Source organism: Garra rufa, chromosome 5 (genome assembly GCF_049309525.1).
Source record: "Garra rufa chromosome 5, GarRuf1.0, whole genome shotgun sequence".
Classification (NCBI taxonomy): domain Eukaryota; kingdom Metazoa; phylum Chordata; class Actinopteri; order Cypriniformes; family Cyprinidae; genus Garra; species Garra rufa.
This window is the reverse complement of record NC_133365.1, coordinates 40738959-40757886: the sequence shown is the minus strand read 5'-3', so window position 1 is coordinate 40757886 and position 18928 is coordinate 40738959. Positions and strand designations below refer to the sequence as shown.

The following is an 18928-nucleotide window of genomic DNA, read 5'->3' as shown; positions in this document are numbered from 1 at the left end:
TTTTAACTTTATAAAATTATATCTTACAAAGTGTTCCATCTCGAATCTGACCCATATCTGAAGAACCAGTCATGATCTCCCAACTTTTGTCTTTCAGCACGTGAAGCAGCTCTACATTTGAAACTATATGTCAAATGTGACCAGAAAAGCTTGAGTTATTTTACATTTACTAAGATTTACTAGCACACATACTACTGTTGTTTTTATTTTATTAGATTTTTTGGCCACTTTGATGTATTTTATCCTAAAACACTACATGGCAACCAATTTTGTATTGTATGTGTAAATGGGGCTCATACTGACTGCTGTCACAATTGAGATTTATTTATGAAATACACAGGAATTCAGACTGCAGCTTGAATATGTGCACCATTTATTTACTAAGATGTAAAAAAAAATGTATCTCAAAGTTTATCATTTCTTCTGAAACTGTATTACTCAAATAGTACAAACTTTATTTTTCCCGTAAGAGCAGGCGCAACCATTTGTAAATTTTATGTCAGGCTTCCAGCTATTTTCAGCTGCACAAAACAGCTTGGTTTTCTGCTTGATATTGCAAACTAATGTCTTACCATTTTATTTTAATGTATTATCTTAATTATGAACACATTGGTATGTAGTGCAAACAGTTTACGCTTTAGTGCACTTTGTAATTCTTCTAGCTATTTCACTACAGCAGCTAATGAACCGGATGTCTCTCACATTCACAGATAACATTTTACTTCCGCGTTGAAAACTAAGGTGACATTTTTCTATCGTAATACACTTAAAACACTTTTTGTATGTGTTTATGGCCCGCTGTTTTCAATGTGAGACAAATATGACAAAAGCTGGGTGCAGTAGAGCTTACGTGTTGCTGTTGTGTCCTCCGTGCCTGTTGGTGGCGGCGTGGCTTACTTTCAGTGTCTTGTTGCTCGGGAAGAAGAAACACGAACTCGACCCGCGCTTAGAGTTTGTTTACATTCCGTGAGGCTCGAGCTGACTTCAAGAGCAATAAAATCGCATAAACGTATAATGTTTCAAAATGTAAATGAATAATAACGTATATGTTTCATATAGATAAGCTAAGTTAGTAATCTCAGCAAGTCTGTCTTCTATAAATAGTCGCTCTACTTATATACTTACGCACATTCAACGTCGTTAAGTTAACTTGTTTTGGATCATGTAGAGTTAACATTACCGAGTTCTGCATCTGAAGGTTCCAACCGTCTCTGGTTTAAGTGATGGCAGGCCCATCGGATCATAGTGACAGCGGGTCCGGTTCTGCTCTTCAGGCGGTGTTTGAGCAGCTGCGGTCCGCGCACACCCTCTCCCTGACCCTCACCAGCCCGCTGTGCCTGGCTGTCATCGCTCTGGACCGGTACTTGAGCGTACAACATCCCGCCGCTGAGAGCTACAGCTACGACCTGACGGTCACAGACGGCCGATGGCGGATAAAGTGTCAGCTGGCGGACAGTCTGAGCCGGTGGGTCCGGACGGGCTCGCTGCGCTGCGGTGCCGGGGTCCTGGTGTCCCAGCTGTCAATGGTCCACGACGAGACGAGGCTGAGTCACAGTTACGTGAGGATAGACAACATCCACAGTGTCGTGGAGCTCCCGGAGAGGTTACTATCTATTAAAGACGTGGGAAATATCCCGGAGTGGTGTCAGGACCATGTGACCCGGTCCGATGGACCCTTGCAGCTAAGCAGAAAATATTATTTACCCCTGTGGATAAACGATGATCCTTATGGAAGCGTGTGGATTCCTTATAGCCCACCACCAGACGTGGTCATTGATGGTATAAGAAAGTGTTCTTTTCAAAATGATGTATTTATATATTTGCATATAATTGAAATGAATATATTGTTGTATATTACTTATAAATAATTATTTTTCGTAACATTATTACTTTTTAAATACACTTCCAGTCTAAAGTTTTTTTTGTTTTGTTTTTTACAGCAAAAGCAGTAATATTGTGAAGTAATTTTATTTAAAATAACTTATTTCTGTTTGAATGTATTTTAAAAGGTAATTTATTCCTGTGATTAAAGCTACATTTTCAGCATCATTACTCTTCAGTGTCACATGATTCTTCAGAAATCATTCTAGTATGCTGATTTGCTGTTCAAGAAACATTTTATTATTGTTTGTTATCAATATTTAAAACATTTGAGTAAATTTTTTTCTGGATTATTTAATGAATAAAAAATTCAAAGATCAGTATTTATCTGAAATAAAAAGCTTTTGTAACATTATACACTATACCATTCAAAAGCTTGGAGTCAGTAATTTTTTGTTTGGGAAAGAAATTATAGAAATGAATACTTTAATTTAGCAAGGATGCTTAAAATTATGATAATGTTACAACAGATTTTTATTTCAGATAAATGCTGATCTGAACTTTTATTCATCAAAGAAACCTGGAAAAAAACTGGAGTAATAATGCTAAAAAAATTAGCTTTAAAATCACAGGAATAAATTACTTTTTAACCTGTATTTAAATAGAAAACAGTTATTTTAAATAGTAAAAATCTTTCAAAATGTTACTGTTTTTGCTGTACTTTGGATCAAATAAATGGAGGCCTGGTGAGCAGAATAGACTTCTTTAAAAGGCAATACAAATCTCACTGTTCAAAAACTTTTGACTGGTAGTGTATCAAGAATTATTCTTAAATATTAACAGCTTAAAATGATTAAATGATAATAATGTGTAATAGGACTGTGGTCTTCTATTATATGTGTTTAATGTTGTCTTTCTGTGTATCAGTGTCTAGAATCACTCTTCTCGGGGATCTGGAAGCGTTCTTTCACAGCTCCAGACGGCCTCTTCCACTGCTGGTCCGTATTCTGCACAGGTCTAGAATACGCTACTATGGAAAACCAGGGCAAAACATTGACTTCCCATTTCAGGTGAGTCAACATCAAAGGTTCTTTTTGTCTGCAGCAATTCGTTATTTCTGTGTTGCACAACATCTCTTTTTTTTGCTTCCTGTCTCTTCCTCTCTTTCAGGTATACTGTGAGGTGGCTGATCAGAGTGGTGTCATGTCCATGGTTGTATGGAATGATCTTTGTCCTGAATGGTTCAACAGACTGACAGTTGGCTCAGTTCTATATCTGCAGCAGTACTCTCTAAAACACAGTTATCAGAACCGGTCTAGACCACATATCCGCACACTCTCTCTAATGACTTTCCACTCCATTGGTATGAACTCTAGAGCTTTTCCATTGCTAGCTTTCTTATGCTGCAATTTCAGTTAGGTTTGATTTATACAGGTTCAGTATTGGACCATTTCCTAAACAAGTTTTATTTCAGCTCTTTGTTTGTGGTTGTTCTGTGGGTTGTAGAGATCAGCCTGAATCCGCGAAGTCCTGTCTCTGTAGTGACGGTGATTCCACCAAAAAGTGTTCAGCCTCAGTGGTGTCTGCCTGATGTCCCATACAACTTTGCCACAAGGTACACAGACTTTCAGGGATTTTCTGGGGAATTCTGCACTCACATTTTGAGTTATTACACTAAGGTAGCATTATGGCAAAACACAGGATGTCCTGCAAGAATGTACACTACTGTTCAAAAGTTTAGGATTAGTTTTAAAGGATTAGTTCACTTCCAAAATAAAAATTGACTTACTCCATGTCATCCAAGATGTTCATGTCTTTCTTTTTTCAGTCTAAAAGAAATTAAGGTTTTTGAGAAAAACAATTCAGGATTTTTCTCTATATAGTGCACTTTAATAGGGATCAATGAGTTCAAATTGCAGTTTCAATGCAGCTTCAAAGGCATCTACACAATACTAGCAGAGGAATTAGGGGCAATATCTAGTGAAACAGTCTGCCATTTTCTAAAAAAAAAAAAAAACATTTAAAATGGTTTTACTTTTTTAACCACAAATGCTTGTCCTACATTTCACGCATTACATAATCATGTTGGAAAGGTCACGTGTGGTTATGTGTAATTCAGTTCAGAAAGGTAGAGGAAGGTGAAAAACTCCATCTCATTTTCATCTCATTTTCTCCTCGAACTTCAAAATCTTCTGACATTGTTCTACCTTTTTTTTTGTAAAGGGCATTTGACTTTCTTTGCACGTTTGCTTTGTAAACACTGTGTAAACGCTGTGTACTTCCACCTATGTCACATACATGTGACCTATTCAACATCACTACATAATGCGTGAAGTCGAGATGCAAGATGAGCATTTGTGGCTAAAAAGTATAAATATTTTTATAAAATGACTGATCATTTTGCTAGATAAGACCCTTATTCCTCGACTGAAAGCTCCATTGAAACTGCAATTTGGACCTTTAACCAGTCCCCTTTGAAGTCCATTATATGGAGAAAAACCTTAATTCCTTTTCAACTGAAGAAAGAAAGACATGAACATCTTGGATGGCATGGAGGTGAGTAAATTATACTTTTCATTTCTAAAGTGAACTAATCCTTCAAGTGCGTGTGTCAAAAATCTACTTTTTTCAGCAAGCATACATAAAATTGTTCAAAAAGTGATCATAAAGACTGAATAATATTACAAAAGTTTTCTGTTTCAAATAAATGTTTCTATTCATGTAAGAATCTTGAAAAAAATTATTACAGCATATTAGAATGATTTCTGAAGAATTACAAGCGTTTGAATGGTAGGGTAAGTCAGTGTGCATGTGTCAAATACAAATATGCAAACAACGTATAGCTATAAACTAATGTGCTGTTTGATTGCATTTTTAATTGCATGGTTTTAATTTGTAGTACCTTTATGTTACTGTATTTGTCTTATTTACAATACATGTGAATTTTCTAAACCTTGTGATCAGGTCAGAGGTGGACTCAATGAACAATAACCAAGCCTGTGACATCATTGGTCTAGTCACATATGTGGGCCGGGTTGAGCGAATTAGGAGCAAAGAAAAGACAGGTACAGCCTTTTATTAAAGGGGACATCAGATGCAAAATTCACTTCTACATGCTGTTTGCATGTTAATGTCTTAGCACATTAAATTTGTCTTAGCAGTGTGTGGACACAACCACCCTACAATGATAAAAATCCATTCACTCCGAAATAATCTCATTAAATATAGCGGTTTTGAATTCTGAGCAGTATGGCTTCATACTGATCAGGCCACGCCCACAACCGCTGATGGACTGTCTTGTATTAGCATATTTCCACCCTCAGCCAGTTATATGCAGTCTGCCATTTTCTTCACGCTTTAGCAGCTATAGCGATAACAATGTCTCATAAGCAAGGCAGGTTTTTTTGTAGTTGGATGTAAATATGAGCAAAAGAGTCTTACTCCTGAAATGAAGGGGGGGTGGTTGAGCAGTAGCTCATTATCAATTAAAAAGACATGCACCAAAACGGCTTGCTGAGAACAGAGCTGTTTTTGATAAAGTAAAAGGGGTATTGTTTTATATGACCATTGAGGAAGTATTTTACTGACATTTCATGACGACCCTAAAGAATCATACCAACTTGTCCATCCGATATCCCCTTTTAAACAGCTTATTGTCAGTAACAGTGTGTGCTAATATAAGCTGCATTATTACTATTCATACTACGGTTTGGAAATTGGTCAATATATTGTTACATTTTCATGAATGTGTTTGTCAGGACCTGAAAAGTTCTGGGCATATCGTTGGGTACATGCAGTGGATGGGACGACTGACTCTCCCTTTATCCTGGAGATCTTCTCCTCATCCCAGCCAGAGATCTTCAACAACATCTGCCCTAGTAAAACATCATATCCTTGTATACCTGCATTGTATTTCTCTAATGCTGAATGACCTTATTTGATTCTCTCTCGCTTCCTCTTCAGTGACGTATCTGGTGTGCACTCAGATGAGAGTGTGTCAGACGGGCTGTTCTGTATATCTGACCAGTAGCACAGAAACACAGCTCTTTATCACAGGTAGATTTCAGCCAGACCAGCAGCCAATGAGGTCACAGATAACTACAATCAGATAAGGTTTATTTATATGTTTGTGTGTGTGTGCTTTGACAGGCTGTCATAAAAAGCAACCCTATGTCAGTGAGCCAAAGGTTAAAGCATTCATTCAGTGGACTAAGACACTGAAGGACAGTGTCATGCTGCGGAGGACTGCAGTTGGAGGACATTACTCTTACCCGCCTGCGCCACCCACATTCACACCAACCACCAACAGCAACATGACCAGTAAGATTTAGCCTCCTTAAATTTAGACAGTATTGTAACTGAAATGATTGCTTTTTTTCAATGCTCAGAAATGAATACTCCAGAAGTGTTCTAAGACTGTATTTAATGTTAAAGGGATAGTTCACCCAAAAATTAAAATTCTGTCATCTGTCATTTTAATGGTAGGTTTATTTTAACAGTGAGAGACAGAATAGCAACAAAAAAATCCAGCTTTTCAAAAAAGTTATACATTTATTTGCATTTTAATGGGTGAAAAAAGTATTTGATCCCCTATCAGTCAGCAAGATTTCTGGCTCCCAGGTGTCTTTTATACAGGTAACAGGCTTAGAATAGGAGCACTCTCTTAAAGGGAGTGCTCGTAATCCCAGCTTGTTACCTGTATAAAAGACACCTGTTCACAAATGCAATCAATCAATCAGATTCCAAACTCTCCACCATGGCCAAGACCAAAGAGCTGTCCAAGGATGTCAGGGACAAGATTGTAGACCTACATCAGGCTGGAATGGGCTACAAGACCATCGTCAAGCAGGTGCGATTATTAGCGATTATTATTAAATGGTAGAAACACAAAATAACTGTCAATCTCCCTTGGTCTGGGGGTCCATGCAAGATCTCACCTCGTGGAGTTTCATTGATCATGAGAACAGTAAGGAATCAGCAGAGAACTTCATTAGAGGATCTTGTCAATGATCTCAAGGCAGCTGGGACCATAGTCACCAAGAAAACAATTGGTAACACACTATGCCATTAAGGACTGAAATCCTGCAGCGCCCGCAAGATCCCCCTGCTCAAGAAAGCACATGTACAGGCCCGTCGGAAGTTTGCCAATGAACATCTGAATGATTCGGAGAACTGGGTGAAAGTGTTGTGGTCAGATGAGACCAAAATCTAACTCTTTGGTATCAACTCACCTCGCTGTGTTTGGAGGAGGAGGAATGCTGCTTATGACCCCAAGAACACCGTCCCCACCATCAAACATGGAGGTGGAAACATTAGGCTTTTAGGGTGTTTTTCTGCTAAGGGGACAGGATAAATGCACCACATCAAAGGGACGATGGATGGGGACATTTTCCGTCGAATCTTGTGTGAGAACCTCCTTCCCTCTGCCAGGGCATTGAAAATGGGTCATGGCTACCAGCAACTGTTTGGTTACCTACCTATAAAATATGTTCTTTTGTGAAGACAAAAATTCATACAGGTTTGAAACAACATGAGGATGAGTAAATAATGACAAAATTTACTAAAATTTATTTTTGGGTGAAGTGTCCCTTTAACTAAACACACTAAGCACATGAATTCCTGTGTCTTGTAGATGAGCCCATTACAGCAGTGGCTGATCTGAAGGGGGAGCTGGAGAGTCTGCAGTACAGGGAGCACAGGAGAGTGGCGGTACAGGGTTATGTGGCTGCCGTGCAGTACCACACATGGACACCACAGCCTGAAACGCCACACAGTGAACTACAGGTCTGTACAGCTCAGTCAAGATGAAACAGCTACCATAAGGACAGTCTGTTATTTCCCTTTACATTTTTGAAAATGTGTGCACAAAAATAACAACAATGTGATGTCATTACAGCAGGAGGTGGTCTCTGTACAAGGAGTCAGTGAAACTGGAGCTGCCATTCCTTCCTCCACAATTGATGAGATGACTCTGACACAGAGAGAAATGGATTCAACCTCACCTGATTCTGATGTTACAGTCTCACCCAAACGCAGGAGAGTGCAGACAGGCTCAAGGTATGGTGTCCTTCATCAGTAGCCATTGTGTATCAAAGCCACGGTCAAATGACAGTTTAAAGGTTTGGGGTCGGTGAGATTTTATTCATTTCTTTTGCTTACCAAGGCTGCATTTATTGGAAACAGTAAAAAACAGTGATATTGAGACAATATTACAATTTAAAATAACTTTTCTATTTGAATATATTTTAAAATGTAACTTATTCCTTTGATGCCAAAGCTGAATTTTCAGCAGGCATAACTCAGTGTCACATAATCCTTCAGAAATCATTCTAATATGCCGATTTGATCCTCAATACATTTTTTTTTATTTTTTTTAATAATTATATTTTTTCAGGATTCTTTGGTGAATATAAATGAAGTGAAATGGAAATCTTTTTATTGTAAACGACCTCAAACTTTTGAACAGCGGATAAAATATTTAAGGAAAATTCTAGAACCAAATAATTCCATTTTCAAAAGAGCAAAAATGTATGTCAATAAAAACAGTACTTGGCAGGTAAGGCATTTATAGCTGGTTTACTTACCATTGGCAGATGTGGAAACAAAGTTGCTTAATTTATGTAAATACTTTGTATAAAATGTTTTTGATTTCGTTAGTGTGTTTCAAATATTTACCCTTCTTTATTCAGAGTGCATCGCCAGTATTTCACCAGATCCAAAATGCAGTCCCACAGGTAATCTAAGCACATTGCACTTCATTAATTAGGCAGAATTTCAGATTTTTTGTGTGTAATTCAGAATACTAGTATCTACAGTTGAGGTTTAAAGTTTACATATTTTCCTCAAAAATATTATGTATTTTAGTCTGAACAGCAGCCTGTTGTATTTTTAATTCCCAACTAACTATTACTGAGAATAAAATAGGCCAGAGTAATTTGATGTATATGCATTCTTCAGTCAATAACTTTGTATAAATTTGTAAATATTAATATATAAATTTGTATATATAATATACATTTAAATTTCTATAATAATGTGCATTTATTTAAAATTCAGTGCCTTGCCCTATAGACTTCCATCGTAAATGCATAATGTGATTTTTTTTTTGTTTTTTTTACTGAGTACTATGAAGTCAAAATTGTTTACTGCAGTATTTGACTGCTTGCCTGATGATTTCGGTCCCTCAGGCAGGTGGGCCTTACAGCATCCAATGAAGAGGAGGAAAAAGAGCAACGGGGTGAAGGGGAGTTGGAGTCAGAGGAATCTGAGGTTGAAGACGAACACATGTCAGCTGTAGGAAAAGGTGTTGCACCTTCTAAACATCACTGACACAAATATAAATAAATATATATATATATAAATATAATAATGTAATATTGTATAATAACAGGGATGTAAAGAAATATAATAAATTATCTTTCTAAATAATTTTAGAAAGAGAGTTCTTTAAAATATATTAATGTACTTTGATCAAATAACTGCAGTCTTGCTGAGCATAAGAGACTAAAAATCAATGAATTTTATTGATCTCAAACTTTTAGAACTGTATTATAATATAAAATTGTTTCTTTTTTTCCTGAAGAGACTGACCAGACATCTCAAGTCCCAGACATACAGCAAGCTGCCAGCCACCCCACTGCATTATGGGAGAGCAGAGTCTGGCCAATAGTGAAACAGCAAGTGACTGATCACTTTTGCTGTGGCAGACTCAATCAGGAAAGCATTCCTGAAAAATTCCCATTTGATGACAGAGAAGTTATACTGCATCACCTAAACCTGAGCCCAGCCAGATGGACGCCCGATCTCACCTTACAGACGCACACCCACACACCTGTGGCTTGTACCGGCTACTTCACCCTCACAATTCTGGGTAAGAGCAGCACTTGCAAGCTGACCATGTTGTGGAATGCAGCTATAGCTTCAGATAATAACTGGACACCTCTTTTCTTCTCAGGGCTGAATCAAACGGCTGCAGTAGATATTCTGTTTGTGCCTGTTGTCTCCCTTGATGACCCCAGAGCTTCTGGAGTGCCGCACACTCAGCATGACAACTCACTGCTGTCCTGCATATCAACAGGACGACTGTGTGTTCAGCCAGATGGTAGCTGCCCCGCACCAGGTGTGTGTGTGTGTGTGTTGTTTCACAGTTCAGTTCACATTCTCCATCTCTGATGAATAACCTGTGAGTCACGGTGACATACTGTAGGACTGAAGAGTGTGTGTGTGTGTGTGTGTGTGTGTGTGTGTGTGTGTGTTTTTACAGGGTCGTTGATGAGTTCCGCCCCTCAGCTGGAGTCAGAGCGTGTGGTGTGTATTGTTGATCTCTGTCTGCTCGGAGAACGCAGGGTAGAAATGATCTGTTCCAAACTCTACAGGACAGCAGACATCTGCCAGCCCGATGCCACTCAATGAGACGCCACACATCATGAAAACAATCATGCAAAGAAAAGAAGTCATCTGCAAGTCAGGTGACAAATGTGCTGGGACTGATATCAGTGTGTTCTGATCTGAGTTGAGTTGTTTTAGAGAACTGAAAAACTGATTTTATATGTGCAACTGGGCAGGAAAGTTGTTTTGTATTTGTATTAGTAATATATGCTTCTAACCTTTTGTTTGTCATTTCAGAAAACATTTTAGAAAAATAAACTCAAAGCCAAAAACATTTTTTTAAATACCTTTTTTTTCATCTCATGCTTTTCTATTGCACAAGCAACAAAGATTAATGTAAATACAGCATAAATTAAACCTTTTAACAAAAACACATTAGTGCCCTTTAAGAAATACTGTCCAAAATGGTACTGGACAATCCCACAATTGAAAAGCAGTTACTGATGAGTCAAGTTTTGAAACATTTTGAAATAAAAAATGCAATTTTCTTTCCAATTTCAAACAGTTTGACTACTACGTAGATACAGCTTGATATATTTCCTCTTAACCCCTGTAAAATGTATTTTAGAAAATCAAATGTTTTTGATCATATAAAAAATAACTTTTTTCGTGTGGTCCAGTTTTAGATGTAATTGTTTCACAGTATAAAATGAACACAAAATTCCTTTTCCTACAGGAATTGAAATCTGGAGATTAAACTAAGGGACCACAGGCTTTTTATTAAAATACTGTTACCCTGGGTTTTCCTCCACAGCGACAACCAAATGTATATAACGTGTGCTAACAGAAATGTAACCTTGTGTGTGTTTGATATCCCTGCTGAGGTAAGAAACTTCTCATACATGTGAGGCAGCACAGAAAGAAACATAACATTGCCTTCTTCCACATCATTGGTAAAACATGAATATCCTAACCACAGAACGATCAAATGCTGCTGGAATCATGGCACATTAAAACATCTCATCATATCCTCCATCTTTTTCTCTGCTGCAGTTACTGTCATTCGTTCAGCTCCGTGTGCTGTACATGTCTGCGTCCTCTGGATTAGACTGGCCATGGTCAAGCAGAGACGGGTCAGGCACAAAACCTGTCTTCACTAGAATGGAAAGAGACGGTGGGTTTTAGTATGTGGAGAAGAGAAGTGTTTTTATGTAAGAATTATTGTTTTCACAAGATACACATGAGTTAAGGTCAAAAGTTTTCATACACCTTGCAGAATCTGCAAAATGTTCATTATTTTACCAAAATAAGAGGGATCATACAAATGTTTTTTATTTAGTACTGACCTGAAAAAGACGTTTACATATAGACCACAAAAGAAAATAATTGTTGAATTTATAAAAATGACCCCATTCAAAAGTTTTCATACACGTTACCTGAATGATCCACAGTTGTTTTTCTTTTTTTTTTTTTAGTGATAGTTGTTCATGAGTTCCTTGTTTGTCCTGGGCTGCGTTTCCCAAAAGCATCGTAAGCTTAAGTTGATCGTAGCTCCATTGGTTTCAATGGGTCTACGATGTACTTAAGCTTACGATGCTTTTGGGAAACGCAGCCCTGAACAGTTAAACTGCCCGCTGTTCTTCAGAAAAATCCTTCCAGTCCCACAAATTACAAATGTTTCAGTATTTTTGTGTATTTGAACCCTTTCTAACAATGACTGTATGCTTTTGAGATCCATCTTTTCACACTGAGGACAACTGAGGGACTCATATGCAACTATTACAGAAGGTTCAAATGCTCACTGATGCTCCAGAAGGAAAAACAATGCATTAAGAGCCAGGGGTGTAAACTTTTAAACAGAATGAAGATGTGTACATTTCTTATTTTGCTTAAATATCTTTTTTTTTTAATATTGCCCTTAAGAAGCTACAAAAGTTAAATTTACCCTGATCTTCAAATTTTAAAAGTTTTCACCCCCGGGCTCTTAATGCATCACGTTTCCTTCTAAAGCATCAGTGAGCATTTGAACCTTCTGTAATAGTTGCATATGATTCCCTCAGTTGTCCTCAGTGTGAAAAGATCATACAGTCATCATACAGTCATTGTTGGAAAGGGTTCAAATACACACAAAAGCTGAAAAACCAAAGGAATTGTAGGACCTAAAGGATTTTTCTGATGAACAGCAGGCAGTTTAACTTTTCAGGACCAACAAGGAAATCATGAACACTTAACAACAAAACAGTATTAAGAATTAAGTGTATGTAAACTTTTGAACATTTTTATACATTTTCTCTTCTGGACTATATGTGAATGTCCTTTATGTGAAATACCTTATTCTGGTCAGTACTAAATAAAAATAACATGCATTTTGTATGATCCCTTATTTTGGGAAAATAATTAACATTTTGCAGATTCTGCAAGGTGTACGTACTTTTGACCCAAACTATAAAGGCAGCAATAGAATGGTAGAATAAACATTAATATATAAAATAAAATAAAAAAAGCATAAATGACACTTAATGTACATCTTTTGCTCTTAATTAAGCATTCCTGTCTTTGTCAGGTATTTTAAAAAGAATTTGGATAGCTGGTAAAAAGCTGCATTAGACTAGCTGGAGGGGACGAAATACTAAATAAAAACCAAACTTCCTTCAAAACTAAATGTATTTCCTCACCTGTAGCTGGCTCAACTACAGGAGGTTCAGATGAAGGTGGGGCTTCTTCAGCAGGAAGCGGGGCAACTGTTTCCTTATCTACTATGGTTGGGGTGGCATCTTCCGGAGGAGTGGTTTCCTCTTCTGTAGGTGTAGTTGAGGACGTGGCCTCTGTAGGTGCAGGGACTTCAAGTTCTGGAGCAGCAGAGGCTGTTTCCGGGACAATTTCAGATTCCACAATGGAACTAATATCCGTTTCAGCAGGTGTTGGCTCAGGGGCAGGGGTGGGTTCTGCATCTAGGACAGGCTCAAGGATAGCTTCTGTAAGTGGGGCAGTTTCAGGGGGTGATTCAGGTTCAGAGGGTGGGGCAGTAAATCCAGATGCTACATCAACAACAGGAGGAGCTTCCGGCTCCGAAAACACTTTAGCAGATGATTCTATATCTGAGGTCGTAACTGTGGCAGCTGACTGTAAATATATTAAACATAAAAATATAAATTACATTGCAATATATTAAAGTATTTTTTTAAATAATTCTACAACTGGACAAACTGAGTAAAATAGTTCACCCAGCAATAAAAATAGAGATGTTCCGATACCCTTTTTTCCTTCCCGATACCGATACCGATACCTGGGCTCGGGGTATCGGCCGATACCGAGTACTAATCCGATACCTGGGTGTGTAATTGTATATACAGCTGTAGATAATACTAATAAATAATTTTATGGTGTGCTTCAGACTTATCCCTTAATAAAAACAAACATACAGTGATATATACAGTGAACTAGAGTATTTTGATTATATGACATACATTTGACAGTAATATTTTTTATATATAGATGGCATTACTAATCTGGTTTTCTGACGTACATCAGTCCTGTTTATAACAGAGAATTTTGGCCAGAATTTGAAAGATTCTCACTAGATCTCGCAGCAACCTTATTCATTGTGCGGCATTTTCAAATGCTCCTCACTGGATCTCGCAGCAGTAACAGTGTTGCAAAATCAACATTGGCTCCTGAATAAAGCTGTTCGGGGTTTGTGCAAGTTTGTTTGCGTTGCGGTCCAAGCTGATAAATGGTCATCGCTGAGCAGCTCAAACGTATCGTGTTAGTTTCACTTTCGTTTCGCGTGCCGTTTTATGTTTCTTATCTGAAACAGAAATTGCAGTGCTTATGAGTTGAACAACGCGGTGGTCACGCCAGTGTGACCGCTCACGAAAATTAGTAACACTGGTAGAAAGAATGGTTACAGTCTGGAGCCCTTTAATATTATAGCAAGTGTCCCGCGCGCTTCAGTACAAGGAGTAAACAAATCCATGCGCCTGTACCATTCATTAAAACAGAGCCACACATAGTTCATATTTAAACAGTCGGTTTTTGGCTTAATATTAGTCCATATCAGGATTTGATTTAAGTGTAATGAACTACCTTTGATTAATGCATCAAACTTTGACAAATTCCGTGACGTTCCGCGTTAACCTGTAAATTCCATTTTGACTAGATTCCGCCCCTGTTTTCCGCATCGCGGAAATTATAAAGCCCTACATATGAGAAATGTCGCCGTTTTACTGGCTGGTTGGTCCAGTCTGAGATAGCTACTGCCAAACAGCGGACAAACTGCTAGCACGTTTGTATTTCTTCTTCGCTGCTCTAAACAGTGGTTGCTTGTGGCAACACATCACTACTCCCTGTATATGCATTGTGAGCCACGAAGAAGTGGCTTCTGATTTGCTAGTGGGAATAACTTATATCTAAAGAAAATGGTATCGGATCGGTACGTGGGTTCAAGTACTCGCCGATTCCGATGCGAGATTTTTTTTTGTGGTATCGGCGGCATTTCCGATACTAGTATCGGAATTCGGAACAACCCTAAATAAAAATTCCTCACGTCGTTCCAAACCTATAAGACCTTTGTTAATCTTTGGAACACAAATCAAGACATTTTTGATGAAATTCAAGAGCTTTCTGACTCTGCAATGCAACTACCACGTTCAAGGCCCAGAAAGGTAGCAAGGACATCATTAAGACAGGTACTAAGGATACGTTATGATGCACATCAAAGACTGATATGGACAAGAAAAAAAAGTTGAATAAAAGCATTTTTGTTTTCTTTGTGCACAAAAAAATATTCTTGTAGCTTTATAACATTACAGTTGAACCACTGATGTCACATGTTCTATTTTAACTATTGTCCTTACTACATTTCTGGGCTTTGAACATGGTACAGTAGTTGCGTTGCTGTCTATGCATTGTCAGAAAGCTCTCAGATTGCAGTACAAATATCCGAAGATGGACGAAGGTCTTATGGTTTAGAAAGTCATAAGGGTGAGTAATTAATGACAGAATATTCATTTTTGGGTGAGCTATCCCTCTAGCCATAAAAACCAACATAACTTGGAATTAACTTAATATATTACCTCCACACTAACAGCAGGCATGGTGACATCTTCCTTTGGTTTGGATTTAAGTATTGATGCAACAGATGAACTGACAGCATACACCTTTTTACCAGTAATCTATGAAAAAAGGCAAAAATGGTAGAACAAAGGAAACAAATTTGAGAGTATGTAAGAAATTATTTCCTCGGTTTGGATGAATTTTTGTTAGGTTTTTTTTTTAGGGAAAGAGAGAAGTATGTACCTTCAGGACTCCCACTGTCTGTGTGGGGTAGCATACTGCAGTACCAGCGGTAGCCAGACCAAGAGAAACGACAATCTTCTTTAAACGAGATCCTAGGCAAAAGCACACATTCATACAGATGCTGATTTCAATTCGCTTTAAAAAGTAAAACAAGACAAAGTAATTGCATTCTCAACTTACCCTTGCGTGCCAGAATCAGTCCACCCAATCCGGACACACCGATGACACCCACTCTAGGCAGGAAGCCAGGGGGTGGATCTCGAAGGAAGTGATATGTGTCTAAAACCAGAGAGGGCCAGGGGTCAAAGGTCAAGTTTACAGCTACTTCCCCCCTCCCTCTCTCTCTCTATCTCTCTCTCTCTCACTCGCTTACAAACATCAGGCTTACCTTGCCCTGCATGGTAAGCGGATATCACTCCAAGTTTGGCTGAAGTGAAGGTGCTCTGTAAAAAAAAAAAAAAAAAAAACAATCTTTCATAACACACTTCTTTAACCATCTAACAATAACAAATTAATTCATTATCACAGTGTGACAGAACACACCTGCACAGCTCTGACGTACGGTTGCAGGCCCACCCTGACAGCCCCCAGCCCTGTCTGCACTACACCAGGCTGTTCCGCCGCAAACTGCACAGCAGGACCATCTGAGTAAATAGACAACTAGACAGACAGAAAAAAGAGAGAGGTCATAGTTATATATTTAACATATGCATTACTTTACATACACTACCATTCCAAAGTTTGGGGGCGATAAAGTTTTTTTAAAAATACAGTAAAAACATTAATATTGTGAAAAAATGATTACAAATTAAAATCACTGTTTTCAATTTTAATATATTTTACATGTATTTTATTCCAGTGATGGCAAACCTGAATTTTCAACAGCCATTAATCCAGTTTTTAGTCACATGATCCTTCAGAAATCATTCTCATATGCTGATTTGGTGTTACGGATCCCAGATATTTGAATGGAAGTGTACATAAGTTGTCTAAAGTGCAGACTTGCACTTCCTACGAACATTTCAATCAATAGTTGTTCACACATTTTGGTAAATGTAGTAGGTCCCTTAGGTATTCCATGCATACAGGAAATTAAACATATTGCACACCACATACATAATGCAAAAAACAGTACTATAATATGGTATATACCATTCCAAGTATGACTTTTCTTACCTCTCTTGGAGCTATTAGCTCCTCGTTTATTTTCTCATTTATGGAATAAATTCTGAATGAGCCCAAACCCACTGCAATGGCAGCAGCAGGAAGCGCTGCATACTTCAGAATCTGAGAATCAACACAAAAGTTTAATAATACAGACTGACTTCAATTGTTGACCATAATACCATGTTACAAAATTATTGCTTATTCATATACCATAGTGTTTAAATGGTACTACCATGGTTCATGTACAAAACCTTTTTTGTATGTGTTGTGTAGTATAATAACTTTCAGCTTTGGCCTGGATGAGTAGTGTTTCCCTCGTCTCATCTCCTTTATCTTTCCTTAAGCACATTATCTGTATTATTTTAATGGACTGATGCAAGAGAAGACGCTTTAATGCGTTTAATAATCTCAAATCCTACTACTTTCTCGAGTGACAGCGAGAATGTAGTCTGTAAAACCTAGTCAGCTGCCTGACTAGAGACAGGTGCCTCAAAGTGATGTCTAGGCAGCATATTATGTTTTAAAACAGCCAGTAAGAGTACATTAGTGTGTGAGACTGAGTTTAGGAGCAGCATGTTCTTCGCTCTGGTTTAACAAACACCGTGCTCACGCTATGAATAACAGCTGTCATGAGAAATGATACTTGACAAGACGTGTGATACTATTGTGCAGAATGCACATAATATAAAATAATACACACGATCATTTGAACTAACTCAGTTGGAAGTGTAACTCACCTTGGCCGCCATGCCGGTCCCGCCCCCTTCAGTCTCACTACGGAAAGCAGGGAGAGACGTGAAAGTCCTCAGAACGCGAGAGAATATTCCTCCTGGGGTGCTCATAATAATAATAATAATAATAATAATAATAATAATAATAATAATAATAATAAATACACCAATTATTAATAATATTAATAATTATTATTATATTACAGTATTTTAGCCACATTACTTGCAAACCTCACTATAATATAATATATAATATAAGACATAATATTATAATATAAGACATCTTCGTTTGCACGTTTTAATAATTCGTACCCAAAATGATCACGATTTATTAAAAATTGGAATGAATTCTTAACTCATGGCCACGGTAAATATGTTGTGTTTTTCCCCGCGTGTCATGTGCAGGGCTGCGTACTTGGAAAAACGTTCATGGACAACAAATACGAACACAAAAGTGGGGTCTTACAGAGGAAAAAGAAGTGGAGAAGTTAGTCGCAAGGACACAGAAACTTAGATGAATTTGACGCAAAGAAGGCTGAAGAATGCAACTAAAACGAGTGAGTAGTGTATTTTACGTTTTTAACGTTGTGTTAATATTTTTTTGGGCCGCCGTGCCTGGATTGTTTGCGTGAAGTAACTTTACGTTAGTTTAGTATTAACAAAGAGCAAAGTGTTGCTCAGCCGAGGTTATTTTGGACTTGTATTAGTCCCTTTTTGGTTATCAAAGTTATTGGGTAAAGGTATGCTACTCAAGTGTGGCAAGCCGTTTTAACATTTAAAGGTCCCATATTGTACACATTTCTGGAGGTTTATTTTAGTTGTTGATGTCCTTAAGAATATATATTTGCGGTATAAGTGCCAAAATCCATCTCAATATATTTTTACAGCTCCTTTTTTAGGAGCTCTGTCAAAAACAGGTTGATTTTGGCCCATCTAATTAATATTCATGAGCCTCTCTTCTGATTGGCCTGTTGTTTTCTGAGTGACGTACAGCCAGGCCAACCACAGTTAACTACGGTCATGTATGCTTTAGCCGAGCCCAGAGCCATAAGGTGCGTTCGACTTCATGCGGCGCTGCGCAGACCGATCGGCGGCTGACTTGAAGTAGTGCATGCCGGTTAGAAATTTTGTCCGACTTGAACCGGCGCCGACGCCACGTGACGTTCACGTGCGGCATCAAAGTAACGCGAGAGCGTTTCGAGAACAGCCGGCTTGCTCAGCCAGCGCAACATTTCAGAAGGGACTGCGCCAGGCTGTGATGACGTCACAGCTTCTCATGATTGGCCACATTCACCACATGACGATGATCACGCGTGTTTCGTGCATAACAAATCAATTTGCATGCCATTTCGTAAATAGTTTACGATCTTTTGACTGCAGTACATTTTTTCCCTTAAATTCTTTATACTGGATTTGTGCATAAGTTTATTATTGTACTTTTTTCATACAGACCACTTATAGTATTCAGCTGCATATTTAAGTAATATTTTTTATGGAATAACTAAAATGTCACAGACATTTAATCTAATGTGGTCAACAATGATTGATGCTGAAATCTGTAGTTGCTGCTTTACTTGCATGTG

At 38.0% G+C, this 18928-nt stretch overlaps 2 protein-coding genes across 2 annotated transcripts; one reads left to right on the top strand and one right to left on the bottom strand.

Annotated features, from left to right (window-relative positions):
• The first annotated feature begins 962 nt into the window (after positions 1 to 962).
• On the top strand, positions 963 to 10768 carry radx (RPA1 related single stranded DNA binding protein). The gene is made up of 15 exons (XM_073840390.1): positions 963 to 1779; positions 2749 to 2891; positions 2992 to 3184; positions 3328 to 3436; positions 4786 to 4886; positions 5580 to 5699; positions 5785 to 5877; positions 5971 to 6141; positions 7454 to 7605; positions 7718 to 7878; positions 8511 to 8555; positions 9009 to 9124; positions 9404 to 9691; positions 9776 to 9940; positions 10085 to 10768. The coding sequence occupies exons 1-15, from the start codon at positions 1224 to 1226 to the stop codon at positions 10231 to 10233; spliced, it is 2562 nt and encodes an 853-aa protein (XP_073696491.1). The 5' UTR covers positions 963 to 1223; the 3' UTR covers positions 10234 to 10768.
• A 140-nt stretch (positions 10769 to 10908) lies between these two features.
• Positions 10909 to 17436, bottom strand: apool (apolipoprotein O-like). The gene is made up of 9 exons (XM_073840391.1): positions 17352 to 17436; positions 16624 to 16734; positions 15991 to 16107; positions 15836 to 15890; positions 15628 to 15726; positions 15448 to 15539; positions 15225 to 15323; positions 12825 to 13272; positions 10909 to 11305 (listed from the first exon to the last, which is right to left on the bottom strand). Exons 1-9 carry the CDS (start codon positions 17361 to 17363, stop codon positions 11217 to 11219), a joined length of 1122 nt encoding a protein of 373 aa, XP_073696492.1. The 5' UTR covers positions 17364 to 17436; the 3' UTR covers positions 10909 to 11216.
• Between the last annotated feature and the right edge of the window lie 1492 nt (positions 17437 to 18928).

What these genes read in the sequence shown, in the direction of transcription:
- radx (XM_073840390.1), top strand. Translation starts at nt 1,224, where the DNA reads ATGGCAGGCCCATCGGATCATAGTGACAGCGGGTCCGGTTCTGCTCTT. An exon ending in AACACAGCTCTTTATCACAG is followed by an intron (nt 5,878 to 5,970) that starts GTAGATTTCAGC and finishes GTGCTTTGACAG; the next exon opens with GCTGTCATAAAAAGCAACCC. An exon ending in CTTCACCCTCACAATTCTGG is followed by an intron (nt 9,692 to 9,775) that starts GTAAGAGCAGCA and finishes TTTTCTTCTCAG; the next exon opens with GGCTGAATCAAACGGCTGCA.
- apool (XM_073840391.1), bottom strand. An exon ending in AGCTAATAGCTCCAAGAGAG is followed by an intron (nt 16,108 to 16,623) that starts GTAAGAAAAGTC and finishes CTGTCTGTCTAG; the next exon opens with TTGTCTATTTACTCAGATGG. An exon ending in TGCCTGCTGTTAGTGTGGAG is followed by an intron (nt 13,273 to 15,224) that starts GTAATATATTAA and finishes ATATATTTACAG; the next exon opens with TCAGCTGCCACAGTTACGAC.